Source organism: Geotrypetes seraphini, chromosome 8 (assembly GCF_902459505.1).
Source record: "Geotrypetes seraphini chromosome 8, aGeoSer1.1, whole genome shotgun sequence".
Taxonomy (NCBI): domain Eukaryota; kingdom Metazoa; phylum Chordata; class Amphibia; order Gymnophiona; family Dermophiidae; genus Geotrypetes; species Geotrypetes seraphini.
This window is the reverse complement of record NC_047091.1, coordinates 63,180,409-63,197,452: the sequence shown is the minus strand read 5'-3', so window position 1 is coordinate 63,197,452 and position 17,044 is coordinate 63,180,409. Positions and strand designations below refer to the sequence as shown.

The 17,044-nt window shown below is 43.7% G+C and overlaps 1 protein-coding gene across 2 annotated transcripts in view; it reads right to left on the bottom strand.

Moving 5' to 3' along the window:
* Positions 1-1,473: 1,473 nt before the first annotated feature.
* Positions 1,474-17,044, bottom strand: part of RNASEH2C (ribonuclease H2 subunit C) — a 60,124-nt gene continuing 44,553 nt past the window's right edge. For both annotated transcript variants that reach the window (XM_033956645.1, XM_033956646.1), the window contains exons 4-5: positions 2,306-2,425; positions 1,474-1,650 (exon numbers count right to left, since the gene is read on the bottom strand). In XM_033956645.1, the coding sequence (XP_033812536.1) occupies positions 1,621-1,650; positions 2,306-2,425 (150 nt within the window). In that variant the 3' untranslated portion in view covers positions 1,474-1,620. The remainder of the gene's footprint in view (positions 1,651-2,305; positions 2,426-17,044) is intronic.

The window sequence follows — 17,044 nt, the reverse complement described above, 5'->3', positions numbered from 1 at the left end:
TCATGAATATGTCACCCCAGTAAAGACACAAAACAAGTACAAGTAGTGTCTTGGGTGTTTGAGGTCTTGGTATATATAATAATCAACTGCAAGCAGTTTGTTCATATTTAATTGCATGTTGTATGATCAGTTGAACAAACTATTTTTCCATTCGTCAATTAGGATGCTGAGAAATTGGGACAGAATAAAAAATTTAAAGAAAAATTAGCGGTATTTGTTAAAACTGATTAATCGATTAAGCCTTTAATTCCTAATTGATTTTTACACATATCCATGTAGGGAGGGGGGAATGTACTTTGTATTAATACTTGTTTGAATATAAGTTCTGTTTTATGTATTACCGTAATTGAGTGTATATTGTTGGCACTTTGTATTTGATTTGAAAATTAATAAAGAATTTTTAAAAAATGTTACTGTCCCTATGTAAAGTTTTGTTGTTGCATTCAAACCCAAAATTTCTTAAATTGTTATTTCAGAACTGGACTGCATCCCACAAGTGTTTTAAAGCTATGTTGAAATAGACAGCCTTGGTCTACTTTGAGGTCCTTTTTAGCCTATTAGGAACAGCAGGTCTAAGATGTAGCTAGGTAAGTTTTGTAGCTTAAAAATTACTCTTTCTAATGGTGCAAAAAAAGAAAAGGATTGGAGAATGTACAGTTGTGATATTTGGCTTCAAACATATCTAAAACTCTGCATACAATATTTTCATCAATATTGATGAAGCTTTATCTCATTAACAAAAAGCACAAAGGGCTTAAATATTTGTGGGACATCCAGTGGCTGTCTCTTCCATTTCCTGAATTCTTAACCATAGAATGCCTCTAAATTAGGAGGCATGAGTAGTCAAGCATGCACTTGCGCATTCTGTGACAAACTTTTTTATCAACTTTTCGGTCACCTAGTGATCCAATAAAGCATCCGATACTGTTCTGAGCAGTATGATTGGATTTAGCCTAAAATGTTGTCCTAGAAATGTGGCTTTCATCCTGGTTGACCAACTGTTCTTTTAATCTGAATTCAAAGTTGTCATCTTTTTAGTATCTTCTGTGGATACAAAAAGATGGCCCAAATAAAGGGGCTTCTAACTCTGGACCTAGTTGAGATCATGCCCCAAAACTTTGGATATCTTCATTAAAGGTCCCAACATTTCCCCACAAAAATTTCTGAAATAGTCAAGTGCGGAGCTCTGGATCTCTTGACCTAGAATGACACAGTAATATTCTGCTGCTACAACTGCATGTCTCAAACTCCGACTTTGCACCCACCATGGTACTACTTGGATGACACTGACATTTCATGCAGTTCAAGGGCAAAGTTAATATTTTATTTTTCTGGGGGAAAACAGAACAGGAAGGACCAAGACTGTTTCCCTACTGGTAAGCTGATTAACTCTGCTTAGCAATAGCAAAACACCTGATATAGTATAATTTTATGAGTTTTTTTCCTTAACAACAAACATAGTAGGGCCCACACTAAACTTCTCACCATCTTTATTTAACAAAATTTAGTAGAAATCACTGTAACAAACAAATAAAACAAAAAATCTAAGTCATCAATTTTGATAAAAGACTGGGTCAAGCTGCCTCTACAGAGGCCCTGAAAGATCCTTGTTGTCCCATTTTACTCCTCATTGTCCACAGGCTGATGGATCTGCAGAAGATAAGACAAAACAAGTCATTAATATCCTTTCCAACACAGTCAAAACTCTGACCTGAATAATCTTCACCTATCAATTGGAGGAAGGGAGGCATGGATTTTCCACAAATACAATTTCTTATCCTAAAAACAAATGGCTAATAAGGTCAATATTAGTAAATATTGAACCTTGCAGAGTGAGCATGTTGACATGGATATGGCAATCTGTGCTTGTGCTTTTCTCTAGAACCAGGTGTCTTGATGTCCCCACATTATGCAGACAATTGTGAGGACAGTATTTGTGTTTCAGAAACATTCCATGGACTTCAAAAAAGGCCCCACCCAGCAAGACCAACTGGTACATAATTACCTTTACCCATATAATCTGAACTGTTGTTTATCAAGTTTTATGCTCTTAACACACACTTCTGGAGCCTCTCTTTTGCCCACTGGTTTGATGTATGCTGATGCAATTATTGTAGGGCTCTTTGCTTGCTTTTAACTTTCTTTATGGTGTGGTATGATTGTGATCTTTCCTATTTTAATTAGTATTCCTTTTCACCCATATTTTGTTTTTGTTATTTTAATGTATTGTAAATGGTTTTGACCTGTAAACCAGAAATTACAATATCAAGCTTTTAGTAAACATGAACAAGTATTGGCAACTCACAGCCTTTGAAATTTTGGGCCACATGAGTGACATCACTGCACAATCATCTGCAGAAGGCAAAGTCTCCAGGTTCCACTGTGTGAAAGACAAGAAGGTGGACTTCATGCATACAGTCCGGCCCTAAATAAAATTCACAACAAACAAATGGCTTAGAAATAAGCAAATGCTTCTGCACAAGAATGTAGACAAATGAAATACAGTTGAAGGAAATAAAGACCATATACCCCAAACATTTCTCTCCCTACATGATACAGTATGATACAAAAGTGATGAAACATTATCACTAATGTCACCTGCCAAAGGAGCCAACTTTTCAGAATGATTGGAGGTGCTCAACTTGGCACAATTACCAAGTTTATAAAAAGGAAATTAAAGCATGGTGCGTTGTATTTACAATTGCCAAGATGTCTTTAAATGTAGAACACAGCAGGTGGTGCATACACAGGGAGGATTTGTAGGTAAAAGAAATGTTAGGGGAAGTCCCACCAATCTCCCTTCCCAACCCCAAATTATTGCCTGCCTACCGTCCTACTCCCAGGCCCATCTACACTACATTCATGCTATGCCTTCCAGTCCACCCTTGTCCATTTCTACAACCCAAATTTTCACCTACCAGCCAGTCCTCCATGGTCCCTCCTCTCTACCTAACCTGTGCACACCATACATTTCTCTTCTTCCAGACTATTCCCACTTCTTCCTCAACCCCTCCCCACCTTAATGTCTTCTTCCTCCTTTTATCATCTTCTGTTTTATCCTCACGTCTTTCTCCAAATGCAAAGTTTAACACACCCACCCCCCACTACACCATTCTACACTTTTCTGCTCCCTACTTCCTCCTTGCCTGATTTAACCCTAACTAGTTCCTCATCCCATTAGGTTACCTCTCCCCTGCAGGTTAGGCTTAGAGAATGACACGGTGACAAAATTCATTACCGTTCCCGTCCCCATGGATAACCGCGGGAAATAATCCCATGTCATTTTCTAGTGTCTATTTCAACCTCGGTCCTTCTACACCAGCATTCTTCAAAGCAAAGCTTGTGGGTCAGTGGTTGTGCCCAATTATACTCTGATTCTCCCCTCTCTCCTTAAAGAATGAAGTGAAGATAGTTTCCCGCGGTTATCCATGGGGACGGGAATGGTGATGAATTTTGTCACCGTATCATTCTCTAGTTAGGCTCACCCACGCTCATATCGCCTAAGCAGATTCATGTTATATTTCAAATTTTTTACCCCCACCCTTCCTGACAATAATCATATTACTACTTCCTCTTCCCTGAGCATCTTATTTCCTGACACCATTCATTTCTCCCCATGCTCAGGAACTCACAGACTGAAGTACAACAGTAGTTTCACATCTAGAGAGGCCCTATGAGCTGCTCTACCACCTGCATGCACAAATCTTGGAAGCTCAGCAGTCAGCTGCTCCACTGTCCCAGGACCACATTTACATATGCTGCTTTCTGGCCTCTGGTTGAAAATCCCAAAGATTACATGCTGAGCAGAAAATTAGTGAACCCAAAGGCATGTATTCATATTAGCCCTCCTGGTAAAGCTTATAACAGAACATAAGATTTGCCGCTGCTGGGTCAGACCAGTTTTCCATTGTGCCCAGCAGTCCGCTCACGCGGCGGCCCTTAAGGTCAAAGCTGACTTAGGTCATAGTGACTAACCCACCTTCTGTAAAAATGGCAACTGGCACCCCATTTGGTGGTAGCAGTTTTGGCACAATACCCCCTCCTTTATTAGTGGTGAATCCAGCACTAGATAATGATATGTGGATGGGGACTTACAGGTACCTGTGATTTTAAAAAAGTGTGTGGAGGGGTATTTACTGCGGATGCGGGAGCAAAGCTTTTTACTCAAGGCAGCAGTGGAGCAGTGGAGGGAACGGATAGCTCAGGGTCCGAGGATTGAAGTGGTGAGAGGGGAGGCATCTGGTTCAGAGGGTGGTTGGGATGTGGTATTGTCCTAGTGCAGGGGTAGGCAATTCCAGTCCTCGAGAACCACAGGCAGATCAAGTTTTCAGGATATCCAAATGAATATGTATGAGATGGATTTGCATGCACTGCCTCCTTGAGATGCAAATCTACTTCGTGCATATTTATTGCGGATATCCTGAAAATCTGACCTGCCTATGGCTCTCGAAGACCGGAATTACCTACCCCTGTCTTAGTGGGTTTGTGACTCTTAGTTTTATATTCTGAGGTAGGAGGCTGGGGGTTGTAGTGGTCTTTTCGGGGGAGGGGGGTGAAGGAGGGCTCTTATTCTGTATAGGTTTCTAGAAAATGGTTAATACTGTTCATGTGCTTGGAGTGTTGATGCTGATTAGCTGATGATTTTCTTGAGGCTTTGTTTGTTGTATTTTTCTTGTTATATTTATGTGTTATAAATAAAGAATTATTTAAAAAAAAAAAGTTTTCTGAACCTGAGGTAGTGATCACAAGATCGTAGTATAAATGCTAGTTGGTTCCAGCATTTTGCTAATTGACATTTGATGAATAGGGTCATTTGCCTAGTAGACTTTATATTGTTGCATTCTAGGAATTTTAATTGGAAGATTTCTCATGGAATATCTGTTGGAGGCACCCTGGAATAGGACGGCCAACTCTGTTAGGTAGTCGGGGGCATTCCCTCTCAGGATCTAAAAGGCAGTGATGCCTAATTTAAACTTGATCCTTGAAGTTAGGGGGAGCCAATGTGTTCCGATTTCCATAGTCCGTATTTGAGTCTTACCACTGCATTTTGAGATAGTTGTAGACATAATAGGAACGTTTTACAGCAAAGAACTAATGCTATATTACAGTAGTCTAGTCGAGATAGGATTAGGGATTGCACTAAAATCTGGAAAGCCTCTATTTCCAAGTATTTTCTGATGGATCTTAGCTTTCTCATGACAAGGAAAGATTGTTTTATTATCGATTGCATGTGGCTTTTCATGGATAAGTGGTTATCAATTTCTATTCCTAAGATTCGGGATTCTAGTTCTAATAGAAATCTGTTGTCTAATGTGATCCTTAGAGCATAGTGTAGGTCAGGAATTTGGTTTTGTTCTTATTTAGTTTGAGGCTCTGGATCGAGGTCCAGTTTCCTATGATGAGGACAGATTTTTTTGACAGTGGCAAGGGTATTAAAATTAATGCGGCCATTACAGTTAGTATGATCGTTATGTCGTCCACATAGGTGAAATGTTTTATTCGTGTAAGATCTAGGTCGGCTCCCAAGGACTGCATTAGGAGGTTGCACACTGATGGTGAAAGTGGAGATCTTTGGGAGACCCCACTTGGCAGGTATCAGCAATCAAAACATTCTCCATCCTTATATACTACATAGTGCCAATTGGTTATAAAACCTTGGAAACAGGAAACGACTAGGCTGCTGACTCCAAAATCATTAACAATCTCGGACATTTGATCAAGGTCTACTAGGTCAAATGTGCTGCTTAGGTCAAATTGGATTATGATTGCGCTGTGACCCTTGTTTAGTAGTTCTTTTCTGTACGTTACTAGTTCTGCGACCACCATCTCAGTGCAGTGATTTTTCCTGAATCCTGATTGTGAAGGGTAGAAGATATTGAAGTGTTGTAAGTAGCATTCAATTGTTCTGTTATATAGCCCTCCATCATTTTGATTAATTGGGGGATAGAAGCTACTGGCCAATAATTGGTCATATCAGAGGGGTTGAGTTTTGGGTTCTTGGGAATGGGCGTTAAAATAATTCCTCCTCCTGATTTGGGGAAAATGCCAGTTTTTAGGTGCTAATTGAGCCATTGGGTTATTACTGCTTGGGGGAGAGGATATTGTGCTGTGCTGCTAAATCTGCAAAGGGGATGCTGCTGCCATGCATCCTGATGTATCTGCAGGGTGGGGGGGGAGCTAGAAGCTACAGGGAGAAGATGCTGTATCTTTAGGGGGTGGTTAGCTGACTGGGGCTGGAAGGAAGAGAGGGTGGGGAGGGGGAGCAGTTGGAGCCAGAGAGAAGATACATAGGGCCCATGTAGGCAGCTGGAGGGAAGGGAGAGAGACAGTGGACCCTGGGCTGGAGGGGAGGGAGAAGAAAGGGAAAGAGAAATGCCAAACCAAGGGTATGAAGGAAGAGGGAATAAAATACTGAACAAACAGCAGATGGAGGAAAGAGTGAGCTACAGACACACTGGTTACAGGGGAGGAAGAGAGGGGAGAAGCTGGACACAGGAAGGTATACAAAAACAGAGGGAAGATGATGGGCATGGAGGGGAGCATAGGAACAGGGACACAAAGGGGAGATGCTGCATGGGCGTGGTATATGGATATAGAGAGGCAATGTCAGACATGGGAGGGGCTATATGGATACAGAGGGAAGATGCTAAACATGGGGGAGAACAGGGACTCAAAAAAGAGATGCTGGACTTAGGGGCCACAGTGACACAAAGGAGTGAAGGATTAGAGAACAGAGTGGTGATGAATGCGGGAAGATGGACACAGGGGAGACACTACAAGGTTAAGTAGAGGGAGAAGTGTAGGGAAATGTTGAACAGAAATGGAAGAAGGATGGTTAAACATGGAGAAAGAAGAAATGTCAAACTGGCAGGAGACCCTGGAGAGTGAGTTAAGAGAAGACAAAGGAAAACAGAAACCAGAGCCTGGGACCAATATGATTTGAATAATAAAATGACCAGATGACAAAAGGTAGGAAAAACAATTTTTATTTTCCGTTTTGTGATTATAACATGTCAGATTTGAAATGTTTATGCCAAAGCTGGTATTAGACATGGCTGGGGCCCTCAAGCCCATTACCAGGCCAGGCTGCCTTCAGCTTCCAACAGGCTTAGGTCCTCTCTCTGGCTATGAGGCAGTTGTTCAAGTTTCAAGTTGATTAGGTTTTTATATACCGCCTATCAATGTTATCTAAGCGGTTTTACAATCAGGTACTCAAGTATTTTCTCTATCTGTCCAGGCAGGCTCACAAACATACCTGGGGCTATGGAGTACTGAGTGACTTGCCCAGGGTCACAATGAGAGCACTCCTCTTACACCATTCCTGGCATGTGGGACCCTCAGCTTTTGCTTTGGACACCAGTTACTGCTCCTTATATTGACCTGTGTTGAATGCTCAAAGTAATAAGCCTTTGAGACTCTTGACAAAGGCATAGACACTGAAACACTGTCAGTGTCGAGTCTTTGAGTCTTCGCAGTGCTACAATCAATAAAGTGTATCTTGAATTTTATACCTGTGGCTGAATTATTGACATCTTATTCTCACCACTCCTCTGTTGTGCTGTGTTCTTCTCGTCGGTGAGGCTGCCTTGGGCTTTTTTCTTCAGTTTCTTTTTGTTTCCTAAACTTGAATTGCTTTCCTTTTCAGTGTGGATTTAACACCATTGAAGACATAAAACAAAATTTGATGCGGCAATTTTTGGCGATTCCTGAAGATGCGTTGACTGTTTCCAGAAGTGGAAACAACATTGGGAAAAGTGTTTATGTAGGGAGGGGGAGTACTTTGAAGGGGACCCAATGAAATAAGTTGTAAGATTGTTCAATAATTTTTATAAAATCAGTCCTGAAACATTTTGAACATATCTCATATAGCGTATAGCGTAAATAAAAATGAAATAAGATTAAAAAAACTCATTCCCCTCTTTCTTGGCCCACATGATGTGGAAGAATGGGGGTGGCACACTACTATAGCTATACCCTCTTATTCATGGTGCCTTGCACTGTCACAGAGGTCATATACCTCACAAGTTAGCCTGAGCTGAATCATAATTTGAGCTGTAGAGCTGTGCTGGAAGTGAAAATGGAAAACTAGAGCTTATTAGTTGAGACGAACCAAACTAAGAAACACATAAGAACATAAGCAATGCCTCTGTTGGGTCAGACCTCAGGTCCATCGTGCCCACGTGCTCACGCGGCGGCCAAACAGGTCCAGGACCTGTGCAGTGATCCTCTATTTATACCCTTCTATCCCCCTTTCCAGCAGGAAATTGTCCAATCCTTTCTTAAACCCCAAAGTCCTATTACGTCCTCCGGAAGCGTATTCCAGGTGTCCACCACATGCTGGGTAAAGAAGAACTTCCTAGCATTTGTTCTGAATCTGTCCCCTTTCAGCTTTTCCAAATGCCCTCTTGTTCTTGTATTTTTTGAAAGTTTGAAGAATCTGTCCCTCTCTATGCCCCTCATGATCTTATAAGTCTCTATCATATCCCCTCTAAGTCTCCTCTTCTCCAGGGAAGAGACCCAGTTTCTCCAATCTCTCAGCGTATGAAAGGTTTTCCATCCCTTTTATCAGACGTGTCGCTCTCCTCTGAATCCTCTCGAGTAACGCCATATCCTTCTTAAGGTACGGCGACCAATATTGGACGCAGTACTCCAGAAGGTTGTAATACCCTTCTTGATTATACCTAGCATTCTATTCGCTCTCTTAGCAGCCGCTGCGCACTGTGCCGTCGGCTTCATTGTCATGTCCACCATTACCCCCAAGTCCCTTTCTTGGGTACTCTCATTCAATAACATCTCTCCCATCGTATAGTTGTACCTCGGGTTTCTGTTTCCTAGATGCAATACTTTACATTTCTCAACGTTGAACTTCATCTGCCATCTCGTCGCTCATTCCCCTAGTTTGTTCAAGTCCCTTTGCAATTCTTCGCAGTCCTCTTTAGTCCGAGCTCCACTAAATAGTTTGGTGTCGTCCGCAAATTTTATTATCTCATACTTCGTCCCTGTTTCTATATCATTTATGAATATATTAAATAGCAGCGGCCCGAGCACCGAGCCCTGCGGAACACCACTCGTGACCCTCCTCCAGTCCGAGTAGTGGCCTGTCACCCCTACCCTCTGTTTCCTACCCGCCAACCAGTTTCTGATTCATCTATGTATGTCTCCGTCCACCCCATGGTTCTTCAGTTTCCGGAGTAGATGCTCGTGAGGCACCTTGTCAAAGGCTTTTTGGAAATCCAGGTATATGATGTCTATGGGGTCTCCTCTGTCCATCTGTTAATTCCTTCGAAGAAGTGCAATAAGTTAGTTAGGCACCATCTCCCCCTGCAGAAATCATGTTGGCTTGTTTTCAGAAGTTCGTTTCTTTCCAAATGTTCATCGATGTTTTCTTTTATCAGTGCTTCCACCATTTTCCCCAGAACTGAGGTGAGACTCACCGGTCTGTAGTTTCCCAGGTCACCTCTTGATCCCTTTTTAAAGATGGGCTATCTTCTAATCCTCCGGAATCACTCCTGTTTTCAGGGATAGGTTGCAAATTTGCTGCAGTAGTTCCGCTATCTCCTCCTTTAATTCTTTCAGAACCCTTGGATGGATTCCATCCGGACCCGGGGATTTGTCAGTTTTTAGTTTTTCTATCTGCCTGCACACATCTTCAAGGCCCACTTCCATGGATGTTAATTTTTCTGCTTGATCTCCATTGAAGAATTGCTCAGGTTCCGGTATGTTGGTTGTGTCTTCGTTCGTAAATACAGACGAAAAGAACATGTTAAGTCTTTCCGCAACTTCTTTTCTTCCTTCACTACTCCCTTCCTGTCTCCGTCATCCAGCGGTCCCACCTCCTCCCTAGCCGGCTGTTTTCCTTTAACATATCTGAAGAACGGTTTGAAATTTTGTGCCTCCCTGGCTAGCCTCTCTTCATACTCTTGGCTTTTCAAACCACACGTTGACATTCTTTTTGATACTTTCTGTGCTCTTTCCAGTTCTCAGTTTTGTCCTTTTTCCATTTCCTGAATTAATTTTTCTTATTGCCTATCGTTTCCTTCACTATTTTAGTGATCCATACCAGATCTTTTGTTCGACTCTTTTTGCACCCCTTTCTGAATCTGGGAATGTACAGATTTTGCACCTCGCTCACCATGCCCTTGAAATAAGACCAGGCATATTCTACCGTTTGGCATTTCTTGGAAGTGTTCCTAAGTTTCTTCCTTACCATTTCCCTCATTGCTTCATAGTTTCCTTTCCTGAAGTTGAAAGTTGTCGCTATGGTTCTCTTTCCTTTCGGTATTCCTACTTCAACCTTGAACTTGATCATATTATGATCGCTGTTTCCCAATAGTCCCACTACTTCCACTTCCTTTGCAGGTCCCATGTAGGATTAGATCCAGAGTGGCATTTCCTCTCGTCGGTTCTCTAACAAGCTGCTCCATGAAGCAATTTTGTGTAACCTCCAGGAATTCTGTCTCCCTAGCGCATCTTGAGCTTCCAAGACTCCAGTCTATCCCGGGGTAGTTGAAATCTCCCATACCAACTGTGTAACCGCTTTTGCATTCTCGCTTCATCTCAGCTTCCATTTCTTTATCGATATCTCCAGTTTGCCCGGGTGGACGCTAGTATAGGCCCATCTTTATTTCACGTCCTTTCCTACCCGGTATTTTAACCCATAGTGATTCCAGCTTGTTGGTCGTTTCCGCTGTGTCTATTCTTGTCGATTGTATGCTTTATTTTATGTATAGGGCTATTCCACCTCCTTTCTGTCCTGACCTGTCCTGGCGATAGAGCTTGTACCCTGGCAGCGCTGTATGTAGTTTGAGGGTAGCTGCTACCGCCACCATGTTATTTTTTTTTGGGGGGGGGGTTTAATAGAGCTCACTGCTGTAATGAGCTCACTACTAATAATTAGTAGTAGTAACGCTTAGTCTAACACCACAGTCTCCCATAAGATGTAATAGGGAGAATGGTTGCTTTATTTTTGTGAAAAGACTAGGATGTGGTATTCCTCCCTATTCTCCTTTCAATGTGAGAGGTTTGAATATAGAAACATAGAATATGACGGCAGAAAAGGGCCGTCGGCCCAACACGTCTGCCCACTCAGAAGAACCCTCCCCTTAAAAGAACACTTCCCTAAGCAATTTCCCGATGTGAACCCACATGTTTATCCCATCGTTTCTTGAAGTCGAGCATGTTGCTGGCCTCAACTACCTGACGTGGAAGGCCATTCCAACGATCAACCACCCTTTCGGTGAAAAAGTACTTCCTGATGTCACCATGAAATCTCCCACCCTTGAGTTTGAGCGGATGCCCTCTTGTTGCCGTGGGACCCGTAAGAAAAAGGATTTCTTCCTCCACCTCGATACGGCCTATAAGACATTTGAACGTCTCTATCATGTCTCCTCTCTCTCTGCGTTCTTCAAGAGAATATAGCTGCAGCCTGCTTAGACACTCTTCATATGGGAGATCCTTGAGTCCTGAGACCATCTTGGTGGCCATTTGCTGGACCGATTCAATTCTCTTCACGTCTTTTTGATAATGTGGCCTCCAAAACTGAACACAGTACTCCAGATGAGGTCTCACCATGGACCTGTACAACAACATTATGATTTCAGGCTTTCGGCTGACAAAACTTCTTCGGATGCAACCCAGCATTCGTCTAGCCTTGGCCGAAGCTTTCTCCACCTGAGTGACCATCTTCATATCTTTGCTAATGATTACACCCAGGTCCCGTTCTTCAACGGTTCTTGTTAAGGTTTCCCTGTTCAGGGTGTATGTTCTGCTGGGGTTACCGCTACCAAGGTGCATAACCTTACACTTTTTGGCATTAAAGCTCAGTTGCCAAGTTTTAGACCATTGTTCCAGTAAAAGTAGGTCCTGCCTCATAGTGTCGGGCACGGTTGCACTATCAACCACGTTGCATAGCTTAGCGTTATCGGCAAATAGTGTAATTTTACCTCGAAGTCCCTGAGGCAGGACCCGTACAAAGATATTAAACAGTATCGGACCCAAGACCGAGCCCTGCGGCACTCCACTGGTCACAGCTGATGTTTCTGAAGGGGTACCATTTACCACTACCCTCTGAAGTCTACTACTGAGTCAGTCTTTAACCCATGCAGTCAAGGTTTCTCCTAATCCCATCTCTTTCAACTTGTTTAATAACCTACGGTGTGGGACACTATCAAAAGCTTTACTGAAGTCTAAATACACGATATCCAGGGATTCCCCCCTATCCAGTTGTTTCATTACCCAGTCAAAGAAGCTTATCAGATTGGATTGACAAGACCTTCCCTTCGTGAACCCATGCTGCTGAGGGTTCCTCAGCTTCTCGTCATCTAGAATCATATCCAATCTGTTTTTTATTAACGTTTCCATAAGTTTACACACTACTGATGTGAGACTCACCGGTCTGTAATTTTCAGCCTCTGTCCTGCATCCCTTTTTGTGGAGCGGAATAACAGCAGTTTTCCAGTCCAAGGGGACTTTTTCCTTGTTTAGGGAAAGATTGAAAAGCTCAGATAACGGCTCTGCCAGGACATCTCTCAGTTCTCGAAGTACTCTGGGGTGCAGATTATCCGGCCCCATTGCTTTGTTCACTTTTAGCCTCGATAGCTCATAATATACATTGCTCGCAGTAAATTCAAAATCCCAGAACGGGTCCTCCGAGCACACCCTTGTTTGCAGCTGCGGTCTGGATCCTGGCACCTCACAGGTAAAGACCGAGCATAAGTATCCATTGAGTAGTTCGGCTTTGTCTGAGTCTACATAGTTACCGTCAGGTTTCCTTAGGCGTACAATCCCGTCTGTATTCCTTTTTCTGTTGCTAACATACCTGAAAAAGGATTTATCCTTTTTGTTTACATGCCTAGCTATATTCTCTTCCATCCGGAGTTTGGCATTCCTGACTGCTGTTTTAATAGTTCTAGATTTCACCAGATAGGCTTGTTTAGCTTCTTTAGCTTCCGGTCGCTGTTTGTAGGATACAAATGCTCTTTTCTTCTGCTTAACTAGTTCCGAGATCACCGCTGAGAACCATTGGGGTCTGTTAATTCTCCGTCGTTTACTCACAGTCTTTATGTAGAGGTTGGTTGCTTCCTGTAGGGTAGATTTCAGAGCCAACCACATTACCTCCACACTGTCCATTGTGTCCCGGTTTTGCTCATAGACATAATTTCCCATGCTCTGGAAGTTAGCTCCCTTAAAGTTAAGGACCTTTGTCGATATATTTGACCTAGTGACTCTCTTCCTGAGGTGAAATCACACCATGTTGTGGTCACTGGAGGCCAATGCCTCACCTACCTAAACCTTTGTGACACTGTCACCATTGGTGAGCAACAGGTCCAGGATCGCCTGATCCCTGGTGGGCTCCAGTACCATCTGTTTCAGGTGTGATCCTCGTATGGAGGCTAGTAGCTTCCTGCTGCCACTGGTCGTAGCGGAAAGTTTGTTCCAGTGTACATCAGGCATATTGAAGTCCTCCAACAGCACACTGTCTCCATGCAGAGTGATGGGCTCAATGTCTTCGATTAGTTCTTTGTCTATGTTGTCTTGTTGTCTTGGAGGTCTGTATACAACACCAAGATACAGGCATTTGTCATTGCTTCTGGCAAGGTTCACCCAGAGTGATTCCCCCATATACTTGACGTCTATAATCCTGGTAACTTTGATGTCCTCTCTGATGTATAGTGCTACCCCTCCTCCAGTTTTGCCTTCTCTGTCTCGACGGAGCAAGTTATATCTTGATATAGCCAAATCCCAGTCATGGGATTCCGAGAACCAGGTTTCCGTTATCGCTACTACATCCAGCATAATGGTATTTCTCATTTCTGTTTCCAATTCCAGAATTTTATTGCCCAAACTACGTGCATTAACATACATAGTCTTCCATTCTCTATGTTTGTCCGGTCTGCATGGAGATTTTCCCGTTCGAGTTAGTTTGTTCCCCTCAGTACTGTCTTTAACGCAGATACTTACCTCAGACTCAAAGATGGAGTTATTTACCTTATGAGGATGAGAGTGGGTCCTCTCCCCCAGCTCTCCTAGTTTAAAGCCTTCCGGAGTAGGTGAGCCAGACGTCGTCCAAAGACGTTCTTCCCTCTTCTGGTCAGGTGTAGCCCGTCTGATCCCTGTAGTCCTTGAAGTACCTCTCTGTGGTCTAAGAATCCGAAGTTCATCTCTTTGCACCATCCGCGTAGCCACTCGTTGGTCCTCTGGATACGTTCTTCCCTAGCTCTCCCCTTGTCTCTCACTGGGAGGATGGAGAAGACCACCTGTGCTTCCATCTGCTTCAGCTTCTCACCCAGGGTTCTAAAGTCTTCAGGTATCTTCTCTGGGGAGTTCCTGGTGGTGTCGTTCGTCCCAACGTGGATAAGAAGCATCAGGAAGTAGTCTTGGGGCTTGATCAGTCTTCCTAAGTAGGTGGTGACATTTAGGATCCTGGCTCCTGGCAGGCAGCAAACTTCTCTTGATTGTTGATCTGGTCTACAAACTGGTCCCTCGGTACCTCGCAGCAGGGAGTCTCCGATGACAACCACTCTGCGCTTCTTGGGGGGGGGGGGTGCTGATCTGTATCTTCTGGAGCTGGGGTCTTTGCTGCTGCTGGAGCTGAGGTCTTCCTCTGGGTCTGAAGATCACACTCCTGGATATCTCTTGAGTTCTGCTGGCAGGTATAACCTGTAGCATCTGGAATCTGTTCCTCAAGGTGATCTGTGGGGTTGATGTAAGGCTGCTGTTCTTGCATGAAGAAGAAGGGGACTGTCTTCTGTGTTTGCTAGCAGAGGTGACTAGCTACCAGGTGTCAATGTCTCTATTCTCTTCTTGTACCCCAACCGTCACTTCCAATGTTGTATGCCTGGTTGGTTTGGGCGTCTCGAAGATGGTCCTGTCTTCATGCGCTTGCTCAGAGACTTGGGACACTGGGGACAGCTCTTGGAGGACTTCATCGATGAACGCCTCATTTTCCTGGATACTTTTCAGGCACATCACTTCTTCCCTCAGTCTCACCAGCTCTTGCAGGATGTCTCCATCAGGTTGTTGCTTGGTGACTCTTCTGTCTGCATAGCAACTAAAGTCTTCAGCTGGGGTACAGCTTCGGTCTGCACAGAAACTTCTGTCATTCGTCGGGGGTCCTCCTCAGTCTGCACGAAGACTGTGGCCTTCCTCTGGATCTCTTTGGTAACCAGAACGCCGGTTCTGATTGCAGTCTTGGTGCTTCTGGTCTTCCCTGCCATTCTTGATTTTATCTTATCACTTATCTTATTTTGTTAACTCTTGTCTGCCTGCTAGCTGGATATCTGTGAGTTAGCTGGCCTACCTGCTAGCTGGTAAACTAGAAAGTTGCTAGTTGGGTGGCTGTGTGTTAGCTGGTTGGCCTGCCTGCCTGCTAGCTTGTTTAGCCTGGAGGTGTTGGTGTTTGTGTCTCTACTGGGTGCTTGCTGTTGTTGGCTGTGAGCTAGCTGGTCTGACTGTCTGGTAGCTTGTAAAATTAGTTGTTTGTTAGCTGTAGAGTTAGATGTGTGGTCTGCCTGCTAACTTGTAAAGTTAGTCAGATTTGTGGTCCTTACCTTGCTGCTTTCACGATATCCTTGTGTAAGAGACTCGGCTCTTCTTAAAGCCCTTCGCAAAGGCGCTCTCGCTAAGGTGAGCGCCTTTGCCGCATGCCTTCGCCACACGCCAAACGGCCACGGGCCGTTGGCTCGACTCTACTTATAGAGAAGCCCTGGTTGATCTTGCTGATGCAGTGGGGGTGGGCGGAGCTACTCTCGCCGCTGCCCCGATGCTGGTTTCGCCAGCTCCTGCGCTCCTTCTCTCACAGGCCTCTTCTCTTGCTCTTCGATGCTGCTCCTTCTCTCCTTCTCATATGCCGCTTCTTCTTCTGCTCTTCGGCGCTGCCGCTGCCGTTGGCTCGACTCTACTTATGGAGGAGCCCTGGTCGATCTTGCTGACGCAGTGGGGGTGGGCGGAGCTACTCTCACCATAGATATATACAGATCTCTCCATTACAGAGCTGACAAAGAAAAGCAAAATTTAAGGATATTTTTCAGACCATAGCATCAAATACTGGCATGATATGCTCCTGTTCCCCAATGTCCTTCAATAAAATAATATTAATTCTGGTGATTACAGTGCTAAAGGAGAAGAGCAAAATACAAATACTGCCTACCCTTGACTTAGTACAGCTGGCACAGAAATCTTTACTAAGAACTTAAACAATTTTCCAATCTTTGTGTCTGTCCTCTGTCTCTGCTGATATGAGATTTCCTCTGCACCCTTATGTTCCTTCTTTTAAAAATGAACTTCCGATGTTTTTTGTCATTTTATTCTCCGCCCCCGGATTTAGGGCTCCCTAGGGAGCTTTATTTGGATGGACTGGATCTCCCTTGTCTTACTGGGAGCAGCTTCAAAGGTTGAATGCGGCCGCGGAGGTGGAGCTCGCTATCACTCACGAGTTCTACTCTGAAAGCACCTGGAATCGATGATTATAGAATAGAGTTTATAAACTTATGAAACCTGAAATTGTGTTGTCGCTGGCTAATATGTTTAATGTGATGGTTAATGCGGAAGCTATGCTAGAACATTTTAATGTGGCTCAGATTATAGTCCTTCCGAAACCAGGGAGAGATCCTGCTCTCCCGGAATCCTATCGTCCTATCTCGCTCCTCAACTTTGATGTCAAACTTATGGCAAAGATCCTGGCCAATCGTTTGGCCCAACTGTTGCCGCTTTTTCACAAGTCTCAGGTGGGTTTCGTTAAGGGTCGTTCAGTGGCTAAAAATTTGCAGAAAATCTTGACATCTTTAGAATATAGTACTAGGATTGTGTCGCCTTCTCTACTTATTAGCTTTGACGCTGAGAAATAGTTTGACCGTGTTCGCTGGGATTATTTGTTTGCTACTTTGACTAAGTATGGTTTTCAGGGTCACTTTGTCTTGGCGATACTTACGCTTTATGCTACTCCCCAGGCCACTTTATGGGTAAATGGTTGTAGATCAGCTTTATTTGAAATTCATAGAGGGACCTGCCAGGGGTATCCTTTGTCCCCTTTATTATTCGTCTTGGC